Below are 11,308 nucleotides of genomic sequence, written 5' to 3' on the forward strand. Positions count from 1 at the left end.
CCAAGGCGGGGCGGGACGGCAGGGGCCATGGCGGAGCCGCCTCGGGTAAGCAGGCTGGCCTGCATGGACGCCCGGTTTTGGGGTCGTGGTGGGTCCTTGGGTTCCGGGCTACCCCGCGTCCTAGGGTCGCCGTGGGTGCCCGCGGTGCACGGGTTGGACGGAGTCTACAGGCCGCTTCGGCTGGGGGTGTAGATTCAGGGCCCTCCGGTGAGCCGATGGCCTCTGCTCCTGCGGCTTGTCCGTAGCTAAACACCTGGACAAAGCCAGGCGTGGACCGAGACCGACCTAGGAGTGGGGCGGAGCCTGGGCGAGGATGCCTGGCGGGCGGGGAGCGGACGGCGGAAAGGATAGAAAGGTTTGGGGCCAGAGGTGGATGTTACAGGTCAACCAGTTTCACACCATAGTCACAGAAATCAGAACAACTCTTCCAAAAGATTTAAGATTCCGAATGGTTGAAATGGTGTTTGGCGGGGGCTTCAGTGTCAGAATTTATATTCTAGCGTGGTTTGTGTTGAGTATAAGATGATACGTTGGGAGGAGTAGAGGATACAAAAGATGAAGTTAGTGGTTTCTTAAAATCGAGGTTTAGAGGGTATTTTATCTTGTAAACTTTTCTGTTGAGGATTTTTGCTGATTATTACATGAATTAGACCGGGCGCTGTGGCTCACGCCTGTAATCCCACCACTTTGGGAGGCCGAGGCAGGTGAATCACCTAAGATCAGGAGTTCGAGACCAGCCTGGCCAACATGGTGAAAGCCCATCTCTACTAAAAATAAAAAAAACTAGCTGGGCATGATGGCGGGTGCCTGTAACCCCAGCTACTCGGGAGGCTCAGGCAGGAGAATTGTTTGAACCCGGGAGACGGAGGTTGCAGTGAGCCGAGATTGTGCCATTGCACTCCAGCCTGGGCAGCAAGAGCGAAACTCTGTCTCCAAAAATACATACCTATCTATATATTTGGGGAAAGGATATAAATAGCCAAATCACAGACCTGAAAAGAAAATGATTAATGAATAAAAGAATGGATTTTAAAACTTGTGACATTCAGGCCAGGCACGGTGGCTCACGCCTGTAATCCCAGCACTTTGAGAGGCCAAGGTGGGCAGATCACTTGAGGTCAGGAGTTCAAGACCAGCCTGGCCAATACGGCGAAAACCCGTCTTTACTAAAAAATACAAAAATTAGCTGAGTGTGGTGGCAAGCGCCTGTAATCCCAGCTCCTCAGGAGGCTGAGGTGAGAGAATTGCTTGAACCCGGGAGGCAGAGCTTGCAGTGAGCAGAGATGGCGCCACTGCACTCCAGCCTGGGTGACAGAGCGAGACTCGGTCGCAAAAGCAAGAAAAGACAAAAAAAAAAAAAAGCCTGGGCGACATGGTGAGACCCCTCTCTAAAAAAAATTAGCCAGGTGTGGTGGCATATCCCCGTGGTCCCAGCTACTCGGGAGGCTAAGGCAAGAGAATCACTTGAACCCAGGAGATCAAAGCTATGGTAAGCTGTGTTGGCACCACTGCACTCTGGCCTGGGCAACAGAGTGAGACCCTGTTTCAGAAAAAAAAAAAAAAAACCCCTAAAAGAACTACCTGAAATGTGCTAGTGGAAGTAGACATAGCAAGGATTGCAGTTTGTGAGCTATTGTGAAGTGGTGAAAGGAAGGTTATCTGAAATGAGATGGAAAGTTGTGACCCCAGAGGTGAACAGGTAGGGGTTATAACACAGGGTAATCTGATGTTTGAAGTGTGTTGCACATGTGCATTTTGTGTATGTCTATGCAGCTTAGTTCTATTTGTTCACATAGTACAGTTTCTCACCCTTGCCTCTACTAACGTCCTGTGCTGGATAATTTTCTGTTTTGCGGGCTGTCCTGCACATCGTAGGTTGTTTATCACTATTCTTGGCTGCTGCGCACTAGATGCCAGTAGGCCGCCCCGCTTCCCCATATTATAACAATAAAAAATGTCTCCAGGGGACAAAATTGTTCTGATTGAGAACCACTAATCTAGTGTTTCTTATAGACAGAATAAGCAATGCTTATGTGCAAATATATATTACAAATATTTTGTAATATATTGTCTCCTAATATATCAATCATGTTGGAATAAATTCACGTTTCAAAACAAGCATTATAGCAGAAATGATTATATTTCCTTAAACTTAAAATAATGAATTTCTGATTTAAATGTTGCTACCTCTGCAGTTTGGATATTTGTCCCTAAACCTCATGTCAAAATTGGACTTGCAGCTGGGCACAGTGGCTCACGCCTGTAATCCCAGCACTTTGGGAGGCTGAGACAGGTGGATCACCTGAGGTCAGGAGTTCAAAATCAGCCTGACCAACAAGGTGAAACCCCGTCTCTACTAAAAATACAAAAATTAGCCGAGCATGGTAGCAGGCACCATCTACTCGGGAGGCCAAGACAGAATTGCTTGGACCTGGGAGGTGGAGGTTGCGGTGTGCTGAGATTGCGCCACTGTACTTCAGCCTGGGTGATGGAGCAAGACTGCATCTCAAAAAAAAAAAAAAAAAAAAAATTGGATCTGCAGTGTTGGAAGTGGGCTCTAATGGGAGGTGTTTAGGTCATGGGGGGTGGATCCCTCATGAATTGTCTTGGTGCTGTCCTCTATTAGTTCCTGAGGGAGCTGGTTAAAAAGAGCCCGACACATCCCCCTTTCTGTCTTGCTGCTTCTTGCCCTTGCCATGTGATCTCTGCACATGCCAGCTCACCATTTTTTTTTGTGAGATGGAGTCTGGGTCTGTCACCCACACTGGAGTGCAATGGTATGATGTCGGCTCACTGCAACCTCTGCCTCCTGGGTTCAAGCAATTCTCCTGCCTCAGCCTCCCAAGTAGCCGGGATTACAGGCCCCTGCCACCACGCCCAGCTAATTTTTGTATTTTTGGTAGAGACAGGGTTTAACCATATTGGCAAAGCTGGTCTTGAACTTCTGACCTCAGGTGGTCTGCCCTACCTTGGCCTCCCAAAGTGCTGGGATTACAGGTGTGAACCACGGTGCCCAGCCCCCTTCACCTTCCACCATGAACATAAGCTGTCTGAGACCTTCACCAGAAGCAGATGCTGGTGCTGTGCTTCTTATACAGCCTGCAGAACTGTGAACCAAATAAACCTCTTGTCTTTAAAAATTACCCCACCTGGCCGGGCGCGGTGGCTCACACCTGTAATCCCAGCACTTTGGGAGGCTGAGGCAGGTGGATCACGAGGTCAGCAGATGAAGACCATCCTGGCTAACAAGGTGAAACCCCATCTCTACTAAAAATACAAAAAATTAGCCGGGCATGGTGGTGGACGCCTGTAGTCCCAGCTACTCTGGAGGCTGAGGCAGGAGAATGGCGTGAATCTGGGAGGTGGAGCTTGCAGTGAACCGAGATTGCGCCACTGCACTCCAGCCTGGGCAACAGAGTGAGACTCTGTCTCAAAAAAAAAAAAAAAAAAATTACCCCACCTTGGTGTTCCTTTACAGCAGTACTAAACAGACTAAGACAAATTTAAAGGAGTCATTAGAATTTTTAAAACTCAACTCTAAATTTCATAATGAATATAACAAAAAGATGGGAGGTCCTACCCAGAGCAGTCCAGCAAGAGAAAGAAATAAAAGTCACCAAAATAGAAATAGAAGAAGTCAAGCTATCCCTGTTTTCAGACTGTATGATTCTATATGTAGAAAACCCCATAGCGTGCCCAAATGCTCCTTGATCTGATAAACAACTTCAGCAGAGTCTAAGAATACAAAAATCTGTGTACAAAAATCAGTAGCATTCCTATACACCAACAACATCCAAGCTAAAAGCCAAATCAAGAATACAGTCCCATTCACATCTAGTCAAAAATGCCTAGGAATACAGCTAACCAAGGAGGTGAAAGATCTTTACAACAAGAATTACAAAATACTACTCAAAGAGATCCGAGATAACACAAAGGGAAAAACATTTAATGCTCATAGATAGGAAGAATCAATATTGTCAAAATGACCATACTACCCAAAGCAGTTTCCAGATTCATTGCTATTCCTATCTAACTACTAATGACAATTAGAAAAAAAACTACATTGCTGGGAGTGGTGGCTCACGCCTGTAATCCCGCTTCGGGAGGCCAAGACGGGCAAATCATGAGGTCAGGAGTTCGAGACCAGCCTGGCCAATATAGAAACCCCGGACTCAAGCAGTTCTCCCACCTCAGCCTCTCAGGTAGCTAGGACTACAGGCATGTGCCATGCCCTGCTAGTTTTTGTGGATTTTGTTATTGTTTTGGTAGAGACGGGGTTTAGCTATGTGGCCCAGGCTGTTCTCAAATTCCTGGGCTCAAGCAATTCATTCACCTTGGCCTCCCAAATTATTGGGATTACAGGTATGAGCCAGTGTCTGGCTGAAAAAACTATTTAAAAATTCATATGTAACCAAAAAAGAGCCCAAACAGCCAAGGGAGTCCTAGGCAAAATGAACAAAGCTGGAGACATCACCACACTACCTGACTTCAAACTATACAAGGCTACAGTAACCAAAACAGCATGGTACTGGTAAGAAAACAGACATATAGACCAATGGAACAGAATAGAGAGCCCAGAAATAATGCCACACACCTACGATCATCTCACACCTACGATCGTCTCATCTTCTACAAAGTCAACAAAAACAAGCAGTGGGAAAAAGACTCGCTATTTAATAAATGGTGCTGGGATAACTGGCTAGCCATATGCAAAAGACTGACACTGCACCCCTTCCTTACACCTTACACTCAACTCAACGTGGATTAAAGACTTAAATGTAAAACCTAAAACTATAAAAACCCTGGAAGATAACCTAGGAAATAGCATTCTGGACATAGGCCCTGGCAAAGATTTTGTGATGAAGACTCCAAAAGCAACTGCAACAAAAACAAAAATTGACAAATGGGACCTAATTAAACTAAAGAGCTTCTACACAGCAAAAGAAGCTATCAGCAGAGTAAACAGACACTCTACAGAATGGGATATTTGCAAACTATGCAACTGATAAAGGTCTAATATCCAGAATCTACGGGGAACTTAAATTTACAAGCAAAAAACAACTGCATTAAAAAATGGGCAAAGGACATGAACAGACACTTCTCAAAAGAAGACATACACATGGACAACAAGCTCATTAAAAAATGCTCAGCATCACTAATCATTTGAGAAATGCAAATCAAAACTGTATCAGGGCCGGGCACGTTGGCTCATACCTGTAATCCCAGCACTTTGGGAGGCCGAGGCGGGTGGATCACGAGGTCAGGAGATCGAGACCATCCTGGCTAACACAGTGAAACCCTGTCTCTACTAAAAATACAAAAAATTAGCTGGGCGTGGTGGTGGCGCCTGTAGTCCCAGCTACTTGGGAGGCTGAGACAGGAGAATGGCGTGAACCCGGGAGGCGGAGGTTGCAGTGAGCCGAGATCGTGCCACTGCACTCCAGCCTGGGCAACAGAGCAAGACTCTGTCTCAAAAAACAAACAACCAAAAAAAAAAAAAACTGTATCAGAGTAGCTATTAAAAAGTAAAAAAAATAAAGTTACAGAGAAAAGAGAACACTTATACACTGCTGATGGTAATGTAAATTAGTCCAGCCATTGTGGAAAGCAGTTTGGTGATTTCTCAAAGAACTGAAAGCAGAATTACCTTTTTTTGTTTTTTTTTGAGATGGACTTTTGCTCTGTTGCCCAGGCTGGTGCCATCTCGGCTCACTGCAACCTCTGCCTCCCGGGTTCAAGCGATTCTCCTGCTTTAGCCTCCTGAGTAGCTGGAATTACAAGCACGTGCCACCACACCCAGCTAATTTTTTGTACTTTTAGTAGAGACAGGGTTTCTCCATGTTGGCCAGGCTGGTCTTGAACTCCTGACCTCAGGTGATCTGCCCACCACGGCTTCCCAAAGTGCTGGTATTACAGGCGTGAGCCACCGCGCCCAGCCAAAATTACCATTTGACCCTGCAATCCCATTATTGAATATATACCCAAAGGAATATAAATTGTTTTGCATAAAGACACATGTTTGCATATGTTCGTTGCAGCACTATTCACAATAGCAAAGATGTGGAATCAACCTAAATGCCCATCAATGGCAGACTGGATAAAGAAAATGTACATATGCACCATGGAATACTATGCAGCCATAAGAGAAAATCGTATCTTTTGCAGAAAGATAGATGGAGCTGGAGGCCATTATCTTAAGTGAGATAACACAGGAGTAGAAAACAAAGTGCCGTTCTCGCTTATAAGGGTGAGCTGAACACTGAGTATATATGGATACAAAGCAGGGAATAACAGACACTGGGGCCTACTTGAAGGTGGAGGGTGGGAGGAGAATGAGGCCTGAAAAATTACTTACCGGGTATTATGCTCGTTACCTGAGTGGCGAAACAGTCTGCACACCAAACCCTCACAACACGCAGTTTACCTGTATAGCAAACCTGCACATACAGGCCTGAAACTAAAATTAAAACAAAAACAACTTTGGCCAGGCGCAGTGGCTCATGCCTGTAAATCCTAGCACTGGGAGGCCAAGGTGGGTGGATCACCTGAGGTCAGAATTTCGAGACCAGCCTGGCTAATGTGGCGAAACCCCATCTCTACTAAAGATAAAAACATTAGCTGGGCTTGGTGGCTGGCGCCTATAATCCCAGCTACTCAGGAGGCTGAGGCAGGAGCGCCGCGTGAACCCCGGGGAGCAGAGGTTGCAGTGAGCTGAGATCGTGCCACTTCACTCCAGCCTGGGCAAAACAGCAAAACTCCGTCTCAAAAAAAAAAATATGACTAGACTGGCTGGGCGTGGTGGCTGACGCCTGTAATCCCACTGCTTTGGTAGTCTGAGGTGGGCAGATTGCCTGAGGTAGGAGCTCGAGACCAGCCTGGCCAACATGGTGAAACCCCGTCTCTACTAAAAATACAAAAAAATTAGCCCGGTGTGGTGGCATGTGCCTGTAATCGCAGCTACTCCGGAGGCTGAGGCAGGGGAATCGCTTGAACCAGGGTGGTGGAGGTTGCAGTGAGCCGAGATCGTACCACTGCACTCCAGCCTAGGCAACACAGTGAGAGTCCATCTCAAAATAAATAAAAATAAAACATGAATAGGCTGAGCACGGTGGCTCATGCCTGTAATCCCAGCACTTTGGGAGGCCAGGGTCGGTGGATCACTTGAGGTCAGGAGTTGGAGACCAGCCTGACCAACATGGTGAAACCCCGTCTCTACTAAAAATGCAAAAAATTAGTCAGGTGTGGTGGTGCACACATGTAGTCCCAGCTACGCAGGAAGCTGAGGCAGGAGAATTGCTTGAATCTGGGAAGTGAAGGATGCAGTGAGCTAAGATCACGCCACTGCACTCCAGCCTGGCAACAGAGAGAGATGCCGTCTCAAAAAATAAAAAAAAATAATAAAGTTGAAACAAGATAAACTTTAATACCCATAGAAAATAAGGATATATGGCAATAACAATGGTAGTTCAATAAAAGGTGGAATGTATGCTTATGTAATTAGAGTGTTTTAAACTAACAAATATATAATTTACGTACTCCTAGTTGTGAGCCTCAGGAAGTATCCATTTATCCCGTCAACCATAATAAACACAAATATTAAGTAATACTAAACATTTGCATACATTGCATTTTTTCTAATGCAGTTTTTAGAAAAGCAATAAAATTCAAAACCAATTGCTGGTAACTCTTAGTCTTCTGCTTCTGGGGAGGCCTCAGAAGACTTACAATCACACGGTCTTCTCATGGCTGGAGCAGGAGAGAGGCAGCGAAGGGGGAAGTGCTACACACTTTTAAACAACCAGATCTGGTGAAAACTCACTATCATGAGAACAGCAAGGGAAGTCCGCCCCCATGATAAGGTCACCTCCCACCAGGCCCCTCCTCCAACCCTGGGGATTACAATTCAACAGGAGATTTGGGTGGGGACACAGCCAAACCATATCAAGTGTATGCCTAGGCATTTTATTGTTTCTTTCAGCCATTGTAAAAGGTACTGAGTTCTTGATTTCTCAGCTTGGTCACTGTTGGTGTACAGCAGTGCTACTGATTTATATACATTAATTTTGTTACCTGAGACTTTGCTGAATTCATTTGTCAAATCTAGGGGTCTTTTGGAGGAGTCTAGGGTTTTCTAGGTAGAGGATCATATCATTGGCAAACAGAGATAGTTTTCTAGTTTGGATGCCCTTGATTTCTTTCTCTTGCCTGACTGCTCTGGCTAGGACTTCCAGCCTTACAAATTAATGTAAATTAAAATACTGAAATACAATTTGCCACCCCACATTGGCAAAAAATAAGGTTTGAGAACATCTTGTGCTGGCAAAGGTGTAAAGAAACAAGAAGTCTCATGTTAATAGCAAGGGTAAATGTGCTGAATTCTTTTTGCAAGGCAATCTGATGTTCTCTATTAAAACTGAAGATGTGTATCCTCTTTGATTTAATAGTTCTCCTTTTTAGATTTTATCCTGCAGAAGTAAAAGCACTAATACATAGGAAGCATATGAGAATACTGTAATTTTTTTTTTTTTTTTTTTTTTTGAGACTGAGTCTCGCTCTGTCACCCAGGCTGGAGTGCAGTGGCGCGATCTCTGCTCACTGCAAGCTCTGCCTCCCAGGTTCAAGCAATTCTCCTGCGTCAGCCTCCCGAGTAGGTGGGATTACAGGCGCACGCCACCACACCTGGCTAATTTTTGTATTCTTAGTAGAGACGGGGTTTCACCATGTTGGTCAGGCTGATCTCGAACTCCTGACCTCGTGATCTGCCTGCCTCGGCCTCCCAAAGTGCTGGGATTACAGGCATGACCCACTGTGCCCAGCTGAATACTGTAATTTATAAGGGAAATGGAAACAATATATGTCCCATCAGTGGGGTGTATCTACTCATGGAATATAAGTGCGAGTTTACCAAAAAAATGAGTTTGCCTCAATATATATTATTGACCTGGAAAGAGCTCTGTGACATATTAAGTGAATGAAGTTACAGAGTGATTTGTTCCCATTTTGTAAAGAAAATAATTCCATACTCTACATATGTATATATACTTTGAACAAGCATAATGAAATGTGGAGCGGGGGATGTAGTGGTTAACAGCAGAACGATGTAATTGGAGTAGGGGAAGGAGTAGTTCTCCAGGAAGAAGTTGCTGAACAACCGGAAACGTGTCCACTGCAAAAGTCTTTTAAATTAACAAGGAGAAGGAGCTGGAGTTATTTTGAAGCAATCATGAATGCATGTGTCTTATGTCTACAATTTCAGCTACCTCTGACTTTTGAGGATGTTGCCATTTATTTCTCGGAGCAAGAATGGCAGGATCTAGAGGCATGGCAGAAGGAGCTTTACAAGCATGTGATGAGAAGCAATTATGAGACTCTCGTCTCTCTAGGTAAGACCTGTTCACCTTTGTGGGTAGGTCATGGAACTGGATCGTGTAAGGGGTCACAGTCACTTGATGCTCCTGTTTCTCAGGTAGCAAGATTTCTCAGAAATTAACTCAGAAAGGTATTTTTACCCTGCAATCTATTGTTAATACTTTGGTCAACATTGTTAATCCTTACTCAAGGGTAGACATTGTTGCATGAGAATATTTGAGCAATGTAATGTGGTCCAGGTGACTAAATATTATTTATGAGGGGCCTTTAGTCATGACTTACTGTCAGGATGCCATGATTGTCCAAATAGGAGCACACCTAGCGCATATTTATGAAGTGTTCTGTATATCTTTAACCTAAGATATCCCTACCTCACAACTTTTACAGTGGGGTCTGAATACTTCAGAAAAGCTATTTTTGAAGGATATACAATGAAGTGTTTGTTTTTTTGAGATGTAGTCTCACTCTGTCACCCAGGCTGGAGTGCAATGATGCAATCTTGGCTGACTGCAACCTCTGCCTTCTGGGTTCAAGCAATTCTCCTGCCTCAGCCTCCTGAGTAACTGGGACTACAGGTGCATGCTGCCACGCCTGGCTAATCTTTGTATTTTTAGTAGAGATGGAGTTTCACCATGTTGGCCAGGATGGTCTTAATCTCCTGACCTCACGATCTGCCCACCTTGGCTTCCCAAAGTGCTGGGATTACAAGGGTGAACCACAGCGCCAGGCCTGAAGTGTTTTAAGAGTAGCTGTCTCTGCTGGGTGCGGTGGCTCATGCCTGTAATCCCAGGACTTTGGGAGGCCGAGGCGGGTGGATCACGAGGTCAAGAGATCAAGACCATCCTGGCCAACACAGTGAAACCCTGTCTCTACCAGAAATACAAAAATTAGCTGGGCGTGGTGGTGGGTGCCTGTAGTCCCAGCTACTTAAGAGGCTGAGGCAGGAGAATCACTTGAACCCGGGAGGCGGGGGTTGCAGTGAGCCGAGATTGTGCCACTGCACTCCAGCCTGGCAAAGAGTGAGACTCCGTCCCCCCCAAAAAAAAATGTCACCACACCTGGTCCCTGTTTCATTCTTATCTCCACATTCAGTTAACCACGTGAAGGCAACCACTTTTAATCATTTTTGTTTTAGTTTTTAAAGTGGCTTCCTCCAATCTATGCGTACAGTAACACTCGATTTATCGAGTTTAGACAGCATTCATTAATTACTATGAAAAATTAGGTGTTAGTTCACTTATACAATCCCTCTTCTATCTTCTCCCCAGTTTTGAGCCTCTGTTGGTCAGCTTTATAATTTAAAATAATATGTTTAAGATTCTAGATTGTATTCCATCAGTTTCATCTCTTGACGCCTTCATTATATAAAGATAAGATAATTAGTTCTCTATTACTTCCCTTCATCTCTTCTGCCAGTTGATGACAGCCATACCACTCCCTTTATACTGCGAAGCGTCTAGTATTTATATTCTGTTCTGTTACCATAATTAACTTTTGCAGGCTGTATGTATGGATTGTTTCTAAAACATATAACTGAAAACATTACATTATTTTCATTAATACTCAAGAATCAGTTACAGTAAATGAATCTATGGTGACAAAAATATAATTCTATGCCATTAACCCTGTGCCAGCCTAATAAGAATGTTCCAAGCATCAAGATCAAATGGATTCTCTTTTTTTCATTCTTATCAGTTGTTCAAAATTATGCTACATTTTGGCCGGGTGTGGTGGCTCACACCTGTAATCCCAGCACTTTGGAAGACTGAGGTGGGTGGATCACTTGAGGTCAGGAGTTTGACACCAGCCTGGCTAACATGATGAAACCCTGTCTATCCCGGCCCGCGGGATCGTGGAAGCAGGCCCTGGAGGAGGGAGTGGGAATTTGGGGGACAAGAGACACGAGAAATGGAGACAAGACAGTGCTCTGATCAAGTCT

At 44.8% G+C, this 11,308-nt stretch overlaps 1 protein-coding gene across 3 annotated transcripts in view; it reads left to right on the forward strand.

Moving 5' to 3' along the window:
- Positions 1 to 11,308, forward strand: part of ZNF786 (zinc finger protein 786) — a 54,185-nt gene that overhangs the window by 29,556 nt on the left and 13,321 nt on the right. The window contains exons 1-3 of one of the 3 annotated variants that reach the window (XM_011989540.1): positions 1 to 45; positions 6,039 to 6,358; positions 9,257 to 9,383. In XM_011989540.1, the coding sequence (XP_011844930.1) occupies positions 9,350 to 9,383 (34 nt within the window). In that variant the 5' untranslated portion in view covers positions 1 to 45; positions 6,039 to 6,358; positions 9,257 to 9,349. The remainder of the gene's footprint in view (positions 46 to 6,038; positions 6,359 to 9,256; positions 9,384 to 11,308) is intronic. The other 2 variants (XM_011989539.1, XM_011989541.1) reach the window with 2 other exon arrangements.

Source organism: Mandrillus leucophaeus, unplaced genomic scaffold (assembly GCF_000951045.1).
Source record: "Mandrillus leucophaeus isolate KB7577 unplaced genomic scaffold, Mleu.le_1.0 Scaffold357, whole genome shotgun sequence".
NCBI lineage: Eukaryota > Metazoa > Chordata > Mammalia > Primates > Cercopithecidae > Mandrillus > Mandrillus leucophaeus.